At 38.8% G+C, this 21,051-nt stretch overlaps 1 protein-coding gene across 1 annotated transcript in view; it reads left to right on the top strand.

Moving 5' to 3' along the window:
* Nucleotides 1-2,664: 2,664 nt before the first annotated feature.
* Nucleotides 2,665-21,051, top strand: part of ROBO1 (roundabout, axon guidance receptor, homolog 1 (Drosophila)) — a gene marked incomplete at its 5' end in the record, with an annotated part of 114,859 nt that continues 96,472 nt past the window's right edge. Inside the window, one exon of the mRNA XM_009585934.1 lies at nt 2,665-2,822. Within this exon, the coding sequence (XP_009584229.1) occupies nt 2,665-2,822 (158 nt within the window). The remainder of the gene's footprint in view (nt 2,823-21,051) is intronic.

Below are 21,051 nucleotides of genomic sequence, written 5' to 3'. Positions count from 1 at the left end.
ACAAGAAGTTGCATCTGGTTATTAAGGCCATATTCAGTATAAAAGGACTAAGTATATATAAGGTTTTCAGTATATGTGAGTAGTATTTTAACACTCCCATAACCAAAATAATTTGATGTATCCAATTTTGATGCATCAATATTTAGGGGAATATAGTAAGGAAGATGTAGGAGAATGCAGGTTAAACTTAATAAAATTCTGTTGAAAGCAGGAGGGAAGCTAAAGGATTGGTCTTTTGACTTACCTTTCTGAATAACTAAAAATGATACCATTCTGCTTTCTGAAAACATATTATTTCCTCTAGATGTAACCTGGATTAACTTTATAGCTGAAAACATTGTGATTTTCCCTAGTCCATAGAAGGAAAATATCCATGTGTTTTGCTTTTTAGAGAGAGAAATTCCTTGTTCTTAGATGGAGTGTGCTTTCTCAGGTTTTTGTACACTAAGCGATAGCTGCGCAGTTTTTTGTTGTTTTTTTTTTTAAATAAACTTTCTAGACTAGGTCTGTTCAAGAGACCTAGTTCATCCAAGAGAACATGTTCATCCAACAGCATCTCGTTGTAGACTAGATGACCTCCAGAGGTCCCTTCCAACCTATATGATTCTATAATTTCTTCATTAAGTCCTATCATTCTGTTGTATTAGTTTGTACTGTTAAAGGAGTAGAGACATTTTATCCTTGATTATCCTCTTTCAGTGTATCAGTATCTCCTGACCCCAGGGCATTCAGAAACCTCAATAATTAAACTGAAATATTTGAAATGTTAGTGCTTCAGTATGGAAGGGGATTGGTAAATTCAGATGATGTCTGGTGAGGTCTGCAATATACTTCAGTCTTGTTGGTACACAGATGTTCTTTGGTACTTCCAGAAATTATATCCTGTTTCTATCACAGTGATAAAATATTCTACATTTATTGCTTTTCATTCCCATCTACATTTCTATATCAATCTGGAACTTTCCCTGTTGTGTATCACGTTATAATGAGCCAAGCTGGACACATAGGCCTGTGACTGTAGCTACTGAATGTAGGATATCAGAATGTAAGGTAGATGTACTTGAGAAGAAAAAGTAGAAGCTAGTCCTACTGATTATTAATAGCACTATTTGCCAATAATCCTCCAAAACAAAGAACTACAAGTCATTTTTGCTCCCTCCCTTAATTTTAGATTATATAGCATTGCAGAAAGCAGGTGTGAGAAAGGCATATCGCTCCTTCCCAAAGTAGATGACCTATTTGCCCTCAGACCATTTTAAAAGGTCTTAACAGCATGAAAGACCTTACAGAGCGGAGTGTTTTGGTGGCAATGCTGTACCTGCCAATCTGTAAGCACACCCACATTCCTTAATGTCTAACAATAAATCACACCATGCTTTGAAGCAGCATTAACAACCAAACCATTATTCAGTAGTGAATGTCCATATATCTGTGGTCCATGGCTTGGGAGATATATTTTTTGCTGCAGATTCTTGGCACTATTTACTGTTGACACAAGCTTGTTGCGGGTAGCAAGAGTGACAGGTAGCTTCGTCAAAATCCTAAGAGTCTTTTGGTTGTAATGTACTTTTCCATTACCATATCCTTTGTTCAGTGTGGATGGTGTAACAGCAGTGGGGAGGACTACAGTGTTATATTTGTTATCATTTGGGTTATTTATTTTTAGATTAAACCTAATGCCACTTACTTGGCAAGACTTAGGAATGCCATTATTCTGTTAAACTGTGTCCCTGTCTAGTGGTCTGCTGAGCGCAGTATGATGTCTCTCCTCTCCCAAAAAGAAAAATAATCACACAGCTATTGATAAAATTCATAGTGGGTAATTGGAGGGAACTAGAGTTTCCTAGGCCTGGGCTTGGCCAAATGATGAGAAAGAACAAATTCTAGTAATGAAGCCACAATAAAAATGTTTCCTTCTGTGAAAAGGTAGTAAAATTGACTTCTTCCAAATGAAGGATGTGGTCCTGGCTCAGGCTAAGGGATGACTCCCAGAGATCAGGAATTTTTTTTTTTTTTTCCCTTGAAAAAGACGCAAGCCAAATTGCAAAGATGAGTTTGGCTAAAGCTGCACAAATGTTTGGTGTCTTATAATGTCATCAAAGAACTGGGAAGTTTAGCTAGTTTGTTCATCTTTGCCATAAATTCAGAGATAGGTGCATTTCATATGGCCAGTGGCCAATCTTTAACCAAAAACCTTCGAGTTATTGGCAGGCTGACCTTGTGTCTCAGAAAGAGGGGCAGAAGGCAATCTCTGCCATGCTTCTCTCCAAGTGACGTTCTACCTGAGCAGAAGACATTGTGCCTTCTTCAGCCGTGACAGGAATCCTGCGCTCATATGCTATGCAGACGCTATGCCAAATACAACCAAGTGAGGCAGCTCTTTTGTGTGGACAGTCGTATGTCTGTGTCAGCCTTTCACCTCTACGTTAAAGTCACTTGGCTTGTATGTTGGAAGTTAAATATGGGTTGTACATGGGTTTTCTCTATTACTGTGTGGAAGTAGCAGAGACCATCTGCAGATGCCAAATGAAATTCATTAACTGAATTGTTCATTATTGTAAAGTACAATAACAACAGGGACCATTAAAGGCCAAAACAAAACACTTTGCTGTGCTATTGGTGTACTGTTGGGTAATTTTTACTTCATTTTCTTTATTCTTTCAGTTCTACGGGACGACTTCAGACAGAATCCATCAGATGTAATGGTAGCTGTGGGTGAACCTGCAGTGATGGAATGTCAGCCCCCAAGAGGTCACCCGGAACCCACTATATCGTGGAAAAAAGATGGGACCCCACTAGATGACAAAGATGAGAGAATTACAGTAAGTATAAAGAGTTTTTCAAACAATGCAAAAATCGGCTAATCTAAAATTACTAGTCTCTTTAGCATGCGGGCATCCAGCCATGCTGTACTTTCTAGGATCTGTCCTTTCCTTGCCTCAGAGGCAAGGCTAGTTTGCATTTAGCTTGGGATTGCATCCTCTAGTCTCATACTACTTCATTGCAGGGTATGCATTTGTTTGTTAAAGAGGACCATGCAAAACCTATGTTCTTCTCTTCCTCAGAGGAATTAGAAGCTTGCGGAAATGAAATTCATTATATTTGTCAGTGTCCTATAATTTTCTTCCCTTTTATCCACTTACAAATTTCTGCAACCTATAATATCTGCCTTCTTTGGTTGGAAGGAGGAAGTACTAGTAGTCTAGGTGAGACCTTCTTTTGTAATTCTGTTGAAAAGAATCTGCAGAAGAGTCATGCATTGTATTAGAAAGGATAAGAAGGTTTTTGGGATATAGTCACGTTTCTTTAGAGAGAGATGGTGGCTTATCCTGTGCTCTCAGATGAAGCTGTTTTCTCATTAGAGGTGTTGTCATACTCATTTGTATCTGGAGCTTGCTGAATACAGTATGGATAAAGCAGCTTCTCAGATCAGAAAACTATCCTTCTTTCATTTTTTGACATGGTAAATAATAAGCTATTGAGCCTAAATGGGTTGAAGAAATGGCAATGAAAAATGGATTTCAAAAATCATTTATATGCTGCCAACATGGTGATACAAAACATCTTTCCATATGGTGAGAAACCATATCATCTGAAAGCACGTACTATATAGGAGCCTGTTGGTACTGGGAGGATTACTAGCGTAAAACAAGATCAGAGGCACATACAATTTATATACCTCAATCGTATGCTGAAATGAGGGAAATTTTTAATGCAAGAACACTTAAACCCCAGCAATCTAAGTAAAAATTACCATTTCTGTTTGAGATTTAAATTGCCTGTTGTTCCATTTGTTTTTTACAAACAAGACAAAGCTCAGGCATTCTGTAGTTGTGGTGTATACATACATTTAAATTTTTAAGTACCCTACCAAACCTATACTGATTGCTGGCTATTAACTCAATTCCTCCAATCATACTTGCAAAGAACTTGCAATTTCCTTTTCAAATCTCCTTCCCACTGTGACAAGTCAATTGACCTGAGATAAAGAGAAGATTCCAGTGCTACTTTTTTTTTCAGGAAATGCTTTCTAAACTTACATTTTCTATTGCTATAGTTTATTCTCTTGAAGGATTTTCAGGTGTTGCCTATTAAGTACATTTCTTTCATTATACATGAAAACTCCTCTTCCTCCCAGCTGCCCGAACAAAGACATACCCAGAACAAAAGCAACTGTCACCGACTGGCAGTGCCACCTGTATTTATTAAAACTGTGCTTACGATGGAATAAAGACCGTCAGTTTGGTTTTCTTTTCTGGTGATTGTATCAAATACTCACCTACATAGTATTCTTTCACCTTGACATCTGGTGGAGTTATCTTGCGTTATCAGTTTCTGCTTCCAAAAACAAACAAATGAAAATTAGTTTTGATGTAGGTGTAGATACACACTTGTTTCACGTGCCCAAATGAGTGTTTGTTTTCAGAGGTGTAAATTAACAGTGCTGCGATAGCTAGCTCAACTGCATTCATTTACGTCATATTTGCCTGGCATTGTCTTAAGCAGCACTATTAATATCATGGCTGCTTTCTCACACAGGCAAGAGACTGAAGCTACATTGTAATGCAGATTTGCATCGACTTACAGCTGTAGCAGGATCTTGCCAAGTGGATAAATACGCATTCAGATGTACGCCTTAGCAGCTTTGCAGTAACCATCTGTATTATCTTGCTAGTGGCTGGGAGGCGAAGGGAGATTGGGACCTGGAATGGACAACGTGTTAAAGGGCAGATGGGCAAAAAATATTAATTTTGAAACCTGACTTAGAATTATTCCATTTCTGTTATCTCCTTTAGGTCATTTCCATTTCAGTTTAGCAACAGGAACATAAAGAATTAAAATAGTACAACAGCTGAAATAAGGATGGAGTTGTTGGGTTTTAAGTGATAGATTTCATTTTTACATGAAGTCAACCTTTTTTTAGAAAAAAAGTTTTTCGTTTAAGTTCCTGTATTTAAAATGAACACCTACATTCATTTGATGGCAAAATTATCATTGACTGAGTGAGGCTAAGTTTCGGGTAATATAGTTTACAGGTGTTACCTTCCTCTTTTTAAGCTATGAAGTTACCAGATCAGGAAATGTGAAACTATATGTGTTGGTGTTCGATAGTAATACCAGTGGGCATTTAATCAATGAAAATACTTTAGTGGCTCTGCTTCTGAAGCATTTCCAGTTGTTTTCATTCTTAAAGGCCTGTTGATCTTTGACTCATTGTCATTTTAAGAGTTCTGTAAGTATCAAAGGCTGTTTAAAGCATTTCATATTAATGCTTTCCTTTCTGACAAGAGATTTAAAATAAACATTAAGATTGTACTTTTTTGGAATAACAGATGATTCTTGACACCTCTCTTTTGATTCATATCTATACTTTCTTCAAAAAGATGGTACGTCCATGAAGCAACCTTATTTTTAATATATGGAAGCTTTTTTTCTCGTCTGCAATGACAATGTTGATCTTTGAGTCAGCAGAACTGGGCTTTACAGACTGAGTATTAAGGGTGCCAGAGAAACAGAGGTGGTAGCTTCGTTCCCGACAGAGAGTTTGAAGCAAGAGATGTAGATAAATAGCAGTTAAATAAGACCCAAGTTAAGGCACAACTTCCTCTGGAATGCAATAAAAAGAAAATATTATTTTGTCCTGGTAGGGTTGAGGAAATCGATATGTTTATGTAGGTGAGATAATAAAAATCAAAGTAGTCTTTGCATATTTTTGGTCCATTTGTAGGGCAAATAAATGTGCTTTGAAGAGAAATAAATTTATATGTCTTTCAGGTTATAAACAGTAGTGAATGGAACAAATAAGAAATGAAAGTAAGGGTACGGGCACAGCTATCTGTGATGGGGATTACAGAAACAGACATTTTCTTTGAGCACCGCTCTCCCAGTACTGCGCAGTTTTAGCACAAGTCAGACTCGGTACAGGCTCTTCAGAGTACACACGTCCACTGGGTGCATCTGATGAAGAACCATCATCAAAACTTTTTTTTCTCTCTGCTCTTGAATATAAAGAGTTTTCTCAGTGTATTGGAGCTAAACGTGATTTTTCTCATGTGTATTCTTTACACCACAGTATGAAAGCATATGCCTGATGTGGCTAATCCCTCTCCATATATGACCAATGAAGCGGGAATGACAGTCTTGCATGTGAAGCAAATGCTTATCTTTAACTTAATTTGTTGAATTGAAGAACAATTATCGTGAGGCCAGAGCAGAACTAGTGCTATTCTGTGTTCATCTAGTTAATTTTTCTCCTGGGATTACTGTGGAATCAAGAATCCCTCCTATAATATATATAGCTGAAAAGGAGTGCTTCAGTGCAGTCCAGTGAATAGCTCTAATTTCTCACTGCGAACAATGTAAAAATAAAATGTATTTTTCCAATTTCTGAAATGGACTAGGAGAGGCTGTGCAGCTGTGTGAGACACAGTGGAGAAAGAAGATGCAGGGCCTTGTCTATGAGGAAGAGAGAAGGGAGCTCACTGGGGTGGGGAAGTTCCTCCTTCTGTTTCCAGCCCTCGGTGGTGTTTATGCGTTTGGAATCGCTGTCTTGCCAGCCGAAGTTCATAGACCCGCAAATTGCTTGGAGTGAGGATTCTAGGTATCCTCGCCAGGAACAGGCCTGCTCCCAGCCCCATCAGTCTAGCCATCTCCTTTGCATGGCAGCCCAGTTTCATTAGGACGTAGCCACGTGTTTCAGGCACTTACCTTGGTGCCGAAAGCTATGAGTTTGCATTCCCTCGGGCTGAGGAGGAAGTGCAGTCAGTCTCCTAGTTTCTGCTGACTGCTGTAATCACTGGGCTTGTTCTTTCCCAATGTATTTTGTCTAGATGCAGTTGGCAGGAGCATCAGTGGCCATGAGTACCATTAGCAATGACTTGCTTGGGCACTCACAGCAATTGCAGTGAACATGTGAATACCTCCAGTGTGCCTCCATTCACTTCTCAGCCATCTTCCTCTTGTACCCCAAAACCTCCCACTACTTTTCAAATAGTGTCGCCGCTGCCTTTCTACCACACACCACTGCAATGAAATTTTCACCTCATTCCCCGTCCATTTCCTCCATCTCACAACCTCCCCTTGCACCCACCCAGCCTTTTTCTCCCACCTGTCTAGCTGCACTCTATCATCTGATTAATGCTAACTGCTCGTGTAGAGGTAACAATTTGGAAGCTCAGATAAGCAAAACCTCCTGCTGTATGCTGTAATGTAAAGGCACTCTTCCTCTGGCTTTGCTGTTGATGTAAATGGCCGGTGTGCTGTGATTTGTAATGAATGCGGTGTTGTCTGTCTGCCTTAGGTTTGCTCAGAGCCTCCCTTAAGGAACTGTGTTGCTGCTCCGCCTTCTTTGTGAATCCCAAATGCAATTGCCTGTATATGAGATGCTGACATCAGTAATTTAACCAAGATGGTGGGACCTTTGAGCATATCTTTAGGCAAAAACTGGCATTAATTACAGACTCTCAGGAGCACAAAGCGTTCAGAGAGGATTTTGTGGGTGTCCCATCTGGACAGGGGAACCTCCATGCGCTTTTGGATCTCTCTCTCAATTTGTCTCATATTTTAGGGGCAATGCCTGCATAATTAACTAAGCCTCAATAAAATCAGGATGCAGTCAGAGTGCCTGTAATTATCAATACTTTCCCAGTGGGAGGATGTATACATATCTTGCATAAGCTCCAGAGCAAGTTGATGTTTGAGCCAGGTTTGGAGGTCAGGGTTTCACAGCTTCTGTTGTTCCTGCCCCATGACCAGAAGTAGCCCATGCTTCAGAAAGCTTCCTAATTGTTGACATGAAGTCATGGTGCAGGTGGTAGAAGAAAAAAGCTATGCAGGCTGAACCTGAAATTTTAATAGGTAAAATCTTTTACATATACATGAAAAAGGATGCTGGTACCTAAAAAAGAAATCCTTTGTAATGGAATACAAAAAGCAAAGCCTTTGCATTGAAGCTTCGGTGCAGCACTGTAATTGCAATTTCCCCCTCTTTCGTATTAACTCTTATCTGTCATTTATCCTGAATCATCCTCATCTGATTTTTAAAAGAAAAAGCTTGAGAAGCCATTTATCTTTCCTTGTTCAAGTTTCTTAGCTTTTAAGATCAAAGTTACAGGATGAATAATGCATACAGGTTTTCATTCCTTTTTTGTGTGGCTATCTTGTGACATCAACAATTTTGAATGACTTCCACTCTTATTTTAGATAAGTTGTAACTTGAATTCTTGATTCCTATTTCGTTTCCTGGCCCTTAAATAGTACATCACAAATACAAAGCATTTATTGTGTCTTGCATAATGCTATTTTTACACGAGTGGGCGATGAAAATGTTTTCTACAAAGTGTAAAAACAAAGCCTCTGATCTTCTGCTGTGACAGGAGAACCTCCTTAAAGGTACCATCCACAGGAAGACATTCTATTTATTTGCCCCAAATTTTTTGTTAATAAATTGTCAAAGAGAACTTGGTTCATTCTTCTTTGTGGAAACCATTCACAGCCTCATTGTGCTGTGGCAAGTTTAAAACTACATAGGTGATCCCAACGTGATCTCGATCATAACAAGAAAGAAAAAAGAAATGGAAGAAATTACTATGCCTGTCAGTTAAAAAGGAAAAGAGAAAGGGTTGTTTGTATTGGAGGGAACAGTGGAAAAAGCAGAAATTAATTCGCTATTTAGGAAAGGGGCCTTTCCTTCCAAAGTTAAATTGCAGTGGGAAAAATTGAAGAGGGGACGTGAATCAAGAAAAAGGAAACAAAACCTGATTGAATTTGTTGCTGTGTGCTGTGCAGGAGTAACAGTCTTAACCCTTTAAAACAGCTTTGCTCCTGATACAAACCATACTGTTACAGTGCCACTCCAAATTAATTCAAGATGTTTATCCTTATTTCTTTCTTCTCCACTTCTCTTTTTTTTCTGGTGTCCTCTCTTTTGTCATTAATTTGTTAATCTCTTAACATCTTAATCTCCCCAAATTACGTATTTTAGATGTGTAGCAAAAGAATGCATATTCCTGTAGAAGATGTAATGCTTATGGTAACATAGTCTGTCCTATGGAAAGCTGCATGAAAGATCATGGCCTGGGTACACAGCACACAAAGCAATGGGGGTGAGGGGGAAGGGGGGAGCAAGTACCTACAGTTCAGGGTTTTATTTCATTTTAATTGTTTTTCTTTTTTGGGGCAGATTAAAGGGCAGGCAGCAATTTCCTATATGCCCCAGGAGGGTTAGAAAGAGAAGTGTATTTTTTCTTCTCATTCCCAATACATATTTGTTGCCCCCCAGCAATTTCCTTTCTTCACAGTCCTTTTTCTTCATTCTGTCTCTTTTTCTCACTCCCCGAGAGGGTTGGCTTCCCACTCTACCTCTCTTTTTCCTTCGTCTGCTGACCCGTACAATGGTGGCTTCCTCGAGGATCAAGAGTAGTTTTTGCTAGTGATTTATATTTCTTTGGCTATTAATATTGCTTCCTCTGGTGACATAACTGGAGCTGCTGTGAGTTAACTTGGCACCCCAAGGGGAAAAAAATGTAAAAGATTGTGAAGAATAATTTGGAACCACACAGCTGTCCTAGAGTATAGTGAGAATGGCTCTAAATCCTGCTGTTTCTTGCTCTTAGTTTTTCCAAAATGTGACATTGTTTTTCTGTGTTCACGCTTAAAGCTCTGTTTCAGGGTCCGTTTTGGTCCTGCTGGAGTCTCTCTGCTCTCCAGATTCCACAAATCATTCAAAATGTGTCTCCTGGACCGTCTCCCTTGTTTTCTGTTCTGACCATGGCATGTGCTTCTGTTGCCTCCCACGTTATCATCAGGGCACCTTTCCCATCTTCTTCCTCAACTCTCTCTGTGTGTCCGCAGTTTCCCCTGCTGTGTCTAAACTACATGAGTTTCCACATCTGCACAACCACTCTTTCTGTGTTAAGACAGAGTTCTCAGGGTATCTTCTGCTATGAGCTCCTTTAGTGGTACGTTAATCTTTGGTTAGCGTTTGTTGCATCGTTTTGTACATTGTTCGTGGGGTTTTGGCTGAGCCCTAAAAAACATTACCTTCTTCTACAGAGAACCCTGCTCATCTTGGAAGGCTGTAAAAAATCTGACTAACAGCCTGGACTAACAGAAAGAAGAGAAAATATCAGACATACTTCTATTTTTCTATTTATTTTCCTCTTTCTCTTCTTCCATCCTATTTGGAGTCTTACCATACTCACATCGTTTTTCAGACTCAGCTCTTTGAGACGAAATTTTTCATCTCTAACACATCCACGAGTAGTTTCCAACCCTGACCACAGCTGTTAATAGTGACAGCTTGTATTTCTACAAGCACTGAAGTAAACGTGGATTGAAAACCTTAACCTATTACAAGATTGTCTCCTCACAGTTTTTGGCAGGTTTGCCATTTTAAAGAGCACAGCTATGCAGACTTTGTCAGGCAGATGTGAGCTCATTCAGTTCGCTCTTTGAATCGACCAGAAGCCATATGGCAGCGGTTAATGTGGCGCCGAGCCTGAGCTAATAAGCCCTGCTGAGAGACAGGCTAGATCACTCCGGCACGGTATTGTACTAATATGGCCACACAGCTTCTGTTGCGCTGAGGGTAAGGGCAAAATGAGCTTGCGTTGGCTTGAAGTTTCCACGCACCAAGCCAAAGCAAATGGTCTGAAATCGCCTGTGTGGACATTCCCTTCCTTCTCTATAGCTCTTACAGTCAACTGTCCCGAATACTTCTTTGGGGGACAACATGCTTTCTCCATTAGTGTGATGTTTGCTGCAAGAAAATGGTGAGGAAAAAGCCCGTTAGCCAGTTAGTCTAAAGTGTTTGAGTCATGCTTAATGCCCGACATTGTTCTAATTGGTTTAAATGGCTCATTATTAACCCTGGAATCTTGTATGCAAGGTTGCTGAATAAAGTGTAAGACAGGGTAAACCATGCATTGGTCCACACTTGATGTGATGTGTCTTTTCAGTAGACATCTCCAAAGGTTAATACTGGTCTGTGGAATTAGTGGAAGGGGAAGGAGCATCATGACGCAGGGCAAAAGGGTGGCCCAGTGTCAAACATTTGTGGACTGGGGAGGACACCAGGTTCTGTAGGCTAGATTTTGCATTTAGGACCAAACTGACCCAAGGGCATGCCTGGTAGTAGTGTAACCTACTGTGTGAGGTTATGAGATTTATAGACTGTGTTCACACTAACTGAAACTACTGGAATTAAAACTCATCATAATTCGATGTTAGATTAAAAGGCTTGTTATGGTCATTTAATTGCTGGCATTTTAAACCAAGGTATTGCTGATCATAGCTAAGAGTATCTGTTCCTTCTGGTTTTTCTCTTTCAAAAATGTTCCTTTGCATCAGTGATGCGCATTGCTTCAGCTATTTTGTCTTCTCGCCACTTAAAATGTTATGCATTAGACATGCATAACTATGGTTTCTCGGTATTGTTTCACCCAGCAGTAACAAAAACTACTCCTTTAATGTGAACTAAGTATGTATTTTTCTATGCTCAGCTTTATTTTACACTGATTTCTACTTTTAAATATAAAAGTAAAGTGAAAAGAATGAAGTTCTTTTGCAGATACTCTGTGGACTTAAAGGAATTGGAAAACTCCTCACTGAGTCAAAATTCTCCACAGATTTCTTTTGTCCCTAGTCATGAACTGATGACCTAGATAGTAAAAGAAAATAAATGCCTGCAGCAAATAGGGTATGTGTTAGATGTCCAAGTTTTGAGACTTCCACAGGCCTAGATATTAGACTATCAGGATTTTCTTGTTAGAATGGCTTATTGAGTTTTGAACCTCTGGGACCATCTAAAATTATAGAAATGGAGTCTGGGAAGCTTCTTCTTAAAAAATAATAAAAAACCAGGTGGTTGTTATCTCAGCCTAGGTTACTTGATCTATCCAGAGCGTGTAGAACTTTATGATTTGAATGGTTAAGAGCAAAGGTGATTTATTATGCTGAGAAAGTAAATTCTTTGTTTTGTTTGGCTGACAGTCTAGTTGTTGGGGTTTTTTGGGATGGGTAAGGGAGATGAAGAAAGGATGTGGGAGGGAATTATTTCTTCATTCATTTTATTCTCTTAATGAAAAAGAAACATTTTTGTTTGGTTAGTTTTTTTAAGCGGTCAGGAAAGGAGCCTTTGTTTATATTGCACACAATAAAGATGAAGATTGGGTTTAGAAAGTTACTTTTTCTCCTCCCCTCCCTTCATCAGCTGTATGGAAATCCTACATGTAGAGTGTGGACATCCTCCTCTTAGTTAAAAATCGGTTTCTGGAGACACCGTTCTTCCCAGCCTAGGGACTGCTTTGCTGTGTGCCTTCTCCAGTTCCTCATCATGAGCAAAAACAATAAGAAGCAAAGCAATATTCGAAGAATCAAACTTTTAAAGCCTTTTATGAATCTGACACACCAAACATTAGGACTCACACTAGGAAGAATGCATACTGTGTACAGGCAGAAAACACATTCAGAGTAGAGTTCAGTCCATTGGACATGGGACAGATCAAATGTGCAAAAAAGCACTAGAAATCTTCTGCGTTCCAAGGTTCTTCCATGCAGACGCCAGGACCTGTGAGACTTTTACTTTCTTTTTTACTGTATTTACGTTTACTTCATACTCGTATACAGAGATATTTCCATTAGTAAAGCATGAAAGACCTTTTAACACACAAATATTTTACAGAAATCAATGTATTATTTGTGGCAAGTCTGTATCAGTGAAGTGAAGCAATGCAGCTCCTCACTCTGTTCACTGTTTTCCAAACACTGAAACCCTCTCCATTTGGAGGGAAGGCAAGGAAAAAAAAAAAGTACATTTTTGTTCTTGAAAGTCTCTAGTGGACCTTATAAATTTGATTGTTCTTGGCATTTTTTATATTCCTAGTCGCTTGCACACCACAGCAGCCACATGTTGTCACTTAAAATCTAAATATCAGATAACTGCTAACTGAGACTTTATTGTGTATCATGCTTATTTTAGGAATTAGTTTTGTAAAGTAAAAATGACACTAACTCTAAAAGCATGTTTAATAAAACCTCAACAATCTATGTGCTGAGTTTGCACATATTATGTTCTCATAATCAAAAGAAAAATGTAGAATAAAAATAGTAGAGAAGAACAGTGCCCATTTTTGGAGCCTTAAACAGATGTAAGTGATTAGAGCTTCTTGTTTGGTTTGCTTTGATTTTTTGGTCTACTTTTTGAAAGTTCTGTCAACTTCATTTTTGCTTATTTCACTTTGTTTGGATAGTTTTGCCTTACTGAGTTTCCTGTGATGCTTCTGGTTATATGAAAAGTCTAGTCCAAATCACAGCACTTCAAAAATAATAATTTTTCAGTTCTTGAGTTTCCTCAACCCAACAGAGTACTTCTCTCTCTCCAGGTAATAATATACTCACAGTTAGTTACTGCCAAGTTCAGATATTCACCACGTGCAGTAGTGTGGACTAACATACACATTGCAGGGTGTTATTCCAGATTCCTGTGTAATATTATGCAGGACCAAGTCTGCCTTCTTATGGTTAACCTCCTTAAAAGGGAAAGAAAAAAAAGCTACTTTCTTTCCTTATCTAGCTGTAGGACGATTCTTGCTAATACTCATGCTGCGTTGAGCGATTAATTGATCATTTTTTTCCTCCTGAAAAATCATTATCTAACAAGAAGCTATTTGCCACATGGTCACATAAAGATTGTTCTTTTATTTTACATGGAAGTGTGGGTGGTTAGTTATACTTGGATCTAATTATACTCATTTTCTTCTAACCCAACAGCTTTGCTTTTGCCTCTCTCTTTGCTGCTGTTGTCAGTTGTCTGCTTGCCTCTGCTAGGCCTCCTGGTTCTGGCTGCATGGGGGAGAATAAATTACACAGATATAAGAGGGGGAAAAGGGAATAAGTTCTTCTCCCTATAAGTTTAAGAGAGAAAAAAACCCACAAACCTTCCAGGGAAAATAATGCTGTTAAAAAAGTGAAACACTTTCCTGGTGTATATCTTGAAATATTTTTAGTGCTACATGGAATATATTTAATTTTGAAACTAGCCATAGAGATGTATGCTTAAGTAACTTTGCCTTCCCTCACAAAACATGAAGTTTGGCTCCTTGAACAAAATGGTTATGACTCCAGATTTTTTAGCTGTAAGTTTGTGTATTTTGCATCATTGCTTTTCCAAGAGGCTATGCCATTCAGAATGCGAAAGATGTTGACATGATGGCTTGGGCTTCCCTCCCCCACGGCCCACATTTCAGACTCTGCAGATCTTGCTCTTCCCATTCATTTGGCATCATTTCTCTCTTAGGACTACTTTGAACTCTGGTGTTCAGTTTGAGCATTTCTCTTGGACTAAGACCTGATGCAAATCAAGTAGGAAAAAAATTACTTGTTCAGGGTAAAACGTTACCATAGAAGCTGCAGGTATCTGATCGAAGCTATTTTATAGTTCATTACAAGAAGGACACTGAGGTGCTGGAGCGTGTCCAGAGAAGGGCAACGAAGCTGGTGAAGGGTCTAGAGAACAAGTCTTATGAGGAGCGGCTGAGGGAACTGGGGCTGTTTAGCCTGGAGAAGAGGAGGCTGAGGGGAGACCTCATCGTGCTCTACAACTACCTGAAAGGAGGTTGTAGCGAGGTGGGTATTGGTCTCTTCTCCCAAGTAACTGGCGATAGGATGAGAGGAAATGGCCTCAAGTTGTGCCAAGGGAGGCTTAGACTGGACATTAGGAAAAACTTCTTTACTGAAAGAGTGGTCAGGCCTTGGAACAGGCTGCCCAGGGAAGTGGTGGAGTCACCATCCCTGGAAGTATTTAAAAGACATGTAGATGAGGCGCTTAGGGAGATGGTTTAGTGGGCATGGTGGTGTTGGGTTGACGGTTGGACTCGATGATCTTAGAGGTCTTTTCCAACCTTAATGATTCTATGATTCTATGATTCTATGGTAGATATTCCAGACTCCAGGAGTGAGTGGTGCTGCTCTCTGGCAGGCCTGCACACTGAACAGAATTAAAGATAAGTTGTTTTTACCATGAGACTATACAGTCATTGCAACAGGGTTTTTAAAAGTGAGCTGCAAAACATTCTCCTACAGAGAAAATCACTGTTCAGTAAAGGAAAGATGCCTTGAGGTAGAAAGTCTGCAAGCTAAGCAAAGCAGATTGCTGGACTGCTGTAATCTTCCTGTGTGATTTTGGGCAAGCCTTGATATTGTTCAGTACTTCTTGTTCAGCATTTCATGAGTCGTGGGACTGAATTCATTCATACACTATTGCAACAAAGCTGCGTTGTGCCACTTTGCCGAAGTGCAAAGTGTTATTACATCCTAAATCATGAATAGGCTCTTTTTTTGTAGGCAAAACAGTAGACTAATATTGTCACTTACATACTCAGGCCATGCTCCACTCTAGGTGTTTGTGACTGTATAATACTTGCAGGATCTATCGCAGGTGCAAATATTTGGGATTTCCTTTTATTTTAAAGAAAACATCTCTTTACCGTTCAAGTTACATGCTGAAGCATCAAAGTGGTTTTGAAATTATTGTCCCTTGTACACAATGATCTCAAAAGTTTATTAATTTATTGTCTTTATAGTAGATATTTTGCATGATTATAACTCCTGGGAAGTTTGCATTCACAAAGACTATGATTAGTACATGTCATGAAAATACACTTTGCAAACATCCTGAACTCTCAGTGTGAAATTCTGGCGTTGCTGAGTGTGAGTATTACCATTGTCTTCAATGAGATTAGTATTTCACCCTTTCCAAGAAATCAGATAGTATAATTTATAGGAAGGGAGAAGCCCCTTTTTGAAGTGCTAAGTGAATTTACATTCTTAATCTTTTTGTTGCTGTTGCTGCTGCTTCACTTTTGTTGTTACTGGCTTGTTTATCATTAAGTTACTTTCCTTTTGCCAGCTGGAGTTTATGGACATACTCCATTTGAATTCTCATTCTTGTCCTAATGAGACTTTCTGCTAAGAAAATTTCCTTGTTACATGTTTAGCTGGTATCTCTTGTGTTTGTGATTCTTAAATATTAGGAATTACCCAACTGGAGGTGACAGCTGTGACTCTACTTTTGTCATCCAAAATCAAAGGCTTTGGACCACCAGTATAAGAGGTCGTCTATTGTATATATTCTTTTTCAAGCTAACAAATGTAGGTGGTTGTAACATGTTTTTTGGTGGGAGAGGACATCTTAATTTTAGCAATCTGGACATTTTAAGTAGGACATGGGGGAATAACTTCTAAAATTTGCAAAATTCAGAGTAGCTGGAGTAAGCAGAGCAAATAAACCTGCGAGCCTGCTTTGCTAATTATTTCCGATTCGAAAATAGAAGGTAACCTTTGAAAAAGTTCACATTTAGGGTTTCAACAGGTGAAGAACTGTATTCTCCATGCATTAACCATCTTAACAAAGGCCATTTCTTCTACTGCTGTGAATATAAAGTTCAAGAAAAAGGCTGTTCTTCATCTTTGTAACATATACATTTCTTAGACTGCAGTGTCAGTTCTACTGTGCTGCCCTGTCAATGAGTCTCAAATTCACCTTGAGGGATCACCCCCAGGGATGCCAGCTGAACCTTTAACCCTTCTGTTCTGACTGTCACCAAGGTTAACACATCATTACAGCTTGTGGTGTTCGGGATACCTGTTCGTTTGGAGCCTTTATCAGCCTACACTGTTTCAGATAGCTGAAACAGAAGCCTCAGTCTCACACTGCTGTTTCATAGGAGTGTGTTTTGATGATTTTTGAGAATGAATTATGTTTCTTCCTAGTTTTGTGTAAAAATAGATGTCAAATTTTAAAACTTATCCCTGTTTTTCCTATTTTATTATTAAAATAACAACTATATCGTTATAAGCAATAATAAAAAGGTGAGGAAGCATTTTCTTTTTAAATTTGAAAATGGGCAGATTCATACCTGAACTGTTGCTTACAGTACTACATAGCTGCACAGTGCAAAAGAATATGTGGTGACAGACAAAAGGACATCAATAAGTATTGGCTTTGTGGTATCAGTTCTAGCGATTGACAGGTTAAGGACACTTTGTTTATTTGGAGTTGTCCTACCAAGGAACCATGTTGCATAATTAGCCTCTTATAATTAAAATGGGTTTTGATTTACTAACCCAGAAATTTATATTTGCAGATACTGTTTTTGTCTGTGGGACTGATATCTAGCCAAGGGAAGTCTTTTATAAGCGAGGTCTGTTGACACAGATTTTCCAAATATGTATTAAAATCCATTATTTTAATACATTGTACCCTATAAATGTGCTCTTAGCAAAGTTCATATTTCTTTCAAGATTGTCCTTTGAGAAAACACATAGGCCATTTGATTGACCAGATCTACTTCTGGATACTGTTAATGGCCATCAGTTTTGTGTTGGTGAAATAATAAAAGGAATAGATACCAAAATCAGTTTTATTCTCTCTCCTACATTGTTCCATATGACTTCCACATACTCTCATTAGAGAATTAACGCTAGCTAATGTTGAAAAGTTTTATAAGGTAAAGATGATCTATTTATTCAGGTACAGTGGAGAATGCCAATGCAATTTTTTTTCTGCTGATCGCGGAGATTACTTTTAATCCCAAATGGCACGCAGTCTATGTATTTGTATTCTTTCCTCCTTACTTTAAAATAGGTCTACAAGCATTACACTTAGGTACCTATCTGCAGCATTCAGATTGTATACAAAGTTACTCTCTGTCCTTTATACATTCAGTTGAGAGAGTTGAGATATTAATGGGACAGTGCTGTACCCTCTTCTGTCCTCTCAGTAAACTTTCTAAACACAATATTTTAGGTAACAAGTCTTAAATCACTTATTCCTTTCAGTTAGAATTATGTCATTTTCCTTCTTAGACTTGTCTGGAAACTTATAATAGTGAGTGTAACAGGTACATTAACTCCAGTTAAGTGTGATCACATGGGTTTTCCTTTTGGAAGCTTTTGAACAGTAGTTGACAATGCCACAAAAGACCTTTCTGAACAGGAAAAGTATTGTTTATTTAACCACATGATCATACAGAAAAAGAAACAACACTTCAAACCACTCTAATATCTATGTGCCTAGCTGATTAATTTAGCATCTAAAATTCCCTTCTGATGGAATCCCATATGTATACCTTCTTCCAAATCCCCACTTAATGAGCTTCGGGTTTTCTACTCCTTAAGGAAGTGTGCATCTCATTAGATCTCTCTTCCTGCTTTGGTTTTCACCTCCTCCTATGTCTCAGGAACAGAGTTGCTGCTTTGGGCTACAAGTATGTCAGGCTCAGCAGAGGCCCAGTCCTAGTCCTCCGTTTCAAGGTGAATTTTTCCTAAGTATTTGTTGAAAAGTTACCATTAGAATCATAAGCTCATACCTTTGTGGTATGTTTCCAGGTAATCGTGCTATGAAATTAGCTTGCTGTGTAAGTAGAATGAGCCTAGATCAAAATCTAACACGTTATTAAAGGCAACTCTAAATACAGAAAATATGATATTTTAATATTCTATGCATAAAATGGCCTGCATATTAGATTGTTCTTTGCATGGATGTTTGAAAGTGTCAGTAATGATATCTACAGTACAGCATTTATGCTTTAGTTCTTACAGGTCGTGAACAAAAGTTTAAAATCTAATAGGATTTTCCAGAATTTCAGTATTTAGAATTCAGTATTCAGAAATCTAAGGACTCTCTAAGCATTTTTCTGAAATACAGTAGAAATATTCATATTATATTCCACCAAACATTTCTTGCCAAACTTTAGGTCTGGGGAGAATGTGTAGCATTTCACTGCAATCCGCTGAAACCACTAAAGCAAAACAGCCTGAAAGTGGATCTCATCAAAGGATGAAACTTTTTAAGATTTTATGGCACTTTTGTCAAATGTGTAGTAACACATGAAACTGTTTGAAAGGTGAAGAGAATCATCAGAACTCTTTTTTCCCCTCTATATCAAACATTCTCTAAAATTCTGACTTTTTTGATCACGACTGACTTTGGTTTTCAGTAGAATTTGGCTTTCTTTTTTCTTCAAAAAAGTCACCAATATGGCTGGCTTAGAAAAAGTCTGTATGAAGTACATGAAGTATAATGCCTAATAGTATAATGCAAAGTACAATGTATAGTTGATGAAGTCTTAATTCATCTGACTGTTTTGGTTTTATACTTATCATGCTTGAGGGTTTTTAGAAAAGTGAAAAGTTTTCTCTATTTAGGGTTTCAAAACCCCATTACTAGTCTTCTGTTAAAAATGAATTTGCAAGGGTAGCAAGTATCATTTCTTTACCTTTTCTGGACATAAATAAGCAATTCCTGTGTTGGAACAAATGTGTCCTCTAAGATGAAAAAGGGTGAACTTCATTGTTAACAAAATTTTCTGTAATATCATACCATGGTGCAGACATCAGGGTACTGATGTGACCTACTGAAATTTGTTTACGTATTGCAGTAGTGGTTGATCCTGTTAATGTTTGTTTGTGTTGGAAAAGGAGGCAAGAAGACTAAGAAAGCTTATTGATAAGGTCTTTTGTTTGCATAGATGCTATCAGGACAGTCCTTTAAATACTGTCTTCCATGCCTGTTCACATGCATCAACTTTTCCCAGCTTTTTTAGTGTGTGTTTTTGCATAATTGTTCTTACTTTTTCTTGAGGTGCATCAGCATGGGAAGGAAGTCAGCAAAGGAAAAAATTTGCAGTAATGGGAACAACACAGAGAAATGCCAGTCATAAATATTTTTCCTAGAAATACTTTTACGTATTTGGAGCACTGACTGGAGTCATAGAGTGTCTCAGGACCTTGGTGGGGCTGCAGCTGAGGGCAGCTCTTGCTCGTGCCATTTGTAAATGGTCCCCGATCACTCAGGATGGCACTCGGTGTATTGCATGCCATGGGCTACAGGCAGCGCCTTTTGGTGATGCGCATTCAAGACCAGATTTTGAAAGTGGAATTGCAAACTTGACTACCTGGACATGTCAATATGTCCATCTGATAGTCAGATGTGTTGACTGCTCCTTACCTTACCCGCGGCCAAGGACTCCTAACTTTTGCCATCTGCTTTTGAAAAATTTGGCCAGGATGTTAGGTAGATGAGTTTTTTAAATACAAAGGCATATCTTCATTTCTGTTTGTCATGCTGAGTAGCTGGCGAAGAAAAAGTAACATCTTTAAAACTTAAGTGTTTACTTCAGACTGGACATTTGGGGTTTTATCTGTTTTAGAAGCGTAGTGTGGTTGTTTCTGTGTTTTTAGGGAGGAAAGTTTACTGTGGGAATGCAACTGCAGTTTTTAACTTCCTGTTGCTGTCATAAAAAAGGTAATTCATACCAAAGGAACTGAAATCTGATCAGGTAACAATTTTAGTTTTCTGTAAAGATCACTTCCTATTCATTATGTGTTTTTACACTGCTTACACAGAAGAGGTCAAAGTCTCTTATTTATGTTAGGATAGTACTAGTTTAAAAAAAGGCATGCATGCAGCCATGAGTAAAACTGGGAAAACGAAAGTGCTGAGTAATTTCCATTTCTCTGCCATTTTACAAGCCTATTCCACCAATAGCAAACTGCCACAAACAGGAGACACTGATTTCCATACAGAACTTGGCCAGCTAGATCGTAGTTTGCTTTGTAAATACAAAGGGAAAAAGTTGAGCAGCTGGTATTTCCAGTGTCCGGAACAGTTTCTCCCCCCTTCCAGACACTTTTTTTTCTCCACCTTTTCCATTGATGCAGTTTAGAATACCCTTTTAACAACAACAAAAATTGTACCGGGAGTTTAAACCCACCGTAGCATCTGAGAGGAATAGCAAGGAACTGCTGCAAAGGAAGCAATTATCCCAGCAGGGCTCCAGAGCCCCCCTGATTAGCTCAGGCAGCCCCCGGCCGTGAGCAGACAAGAGCCAGCGGCTGCAGGCGAGGCAAGGGGAGAGGCACCATTCTTCAGGCTTCGGTCACTTCAGTCTCCTTGGCTATTCAGACTGTAACCACTTCCATTTACACACGGAGCAGTAAGCGGTTTGCTGCTCCAAAGGCAAGGGCTGAGTGGGATGAGCAGAACTGGTA

Source organism: Fulmarus glacialis, unplaced genomic scaffold (assembly GCF_000690835.1).
Source record: "Fulmarus glacialis isolate BGI_N327 unplaced genomic scaffold, ASM69083v1 scaffold7839, whole genome shotgun sequence".
Taxonomy (NCBI): Eukaryota; Metazoa; Chordata; class Aves; order Procellariiformes; family Procellariidae; genus Fulmarus; species Fulmarus glacialis.
The sequence above is the reverse complement of the archived record's forward strand: the minus strand, read 5'-3'. Positions and strand labels throughout refer to the sequence as shown.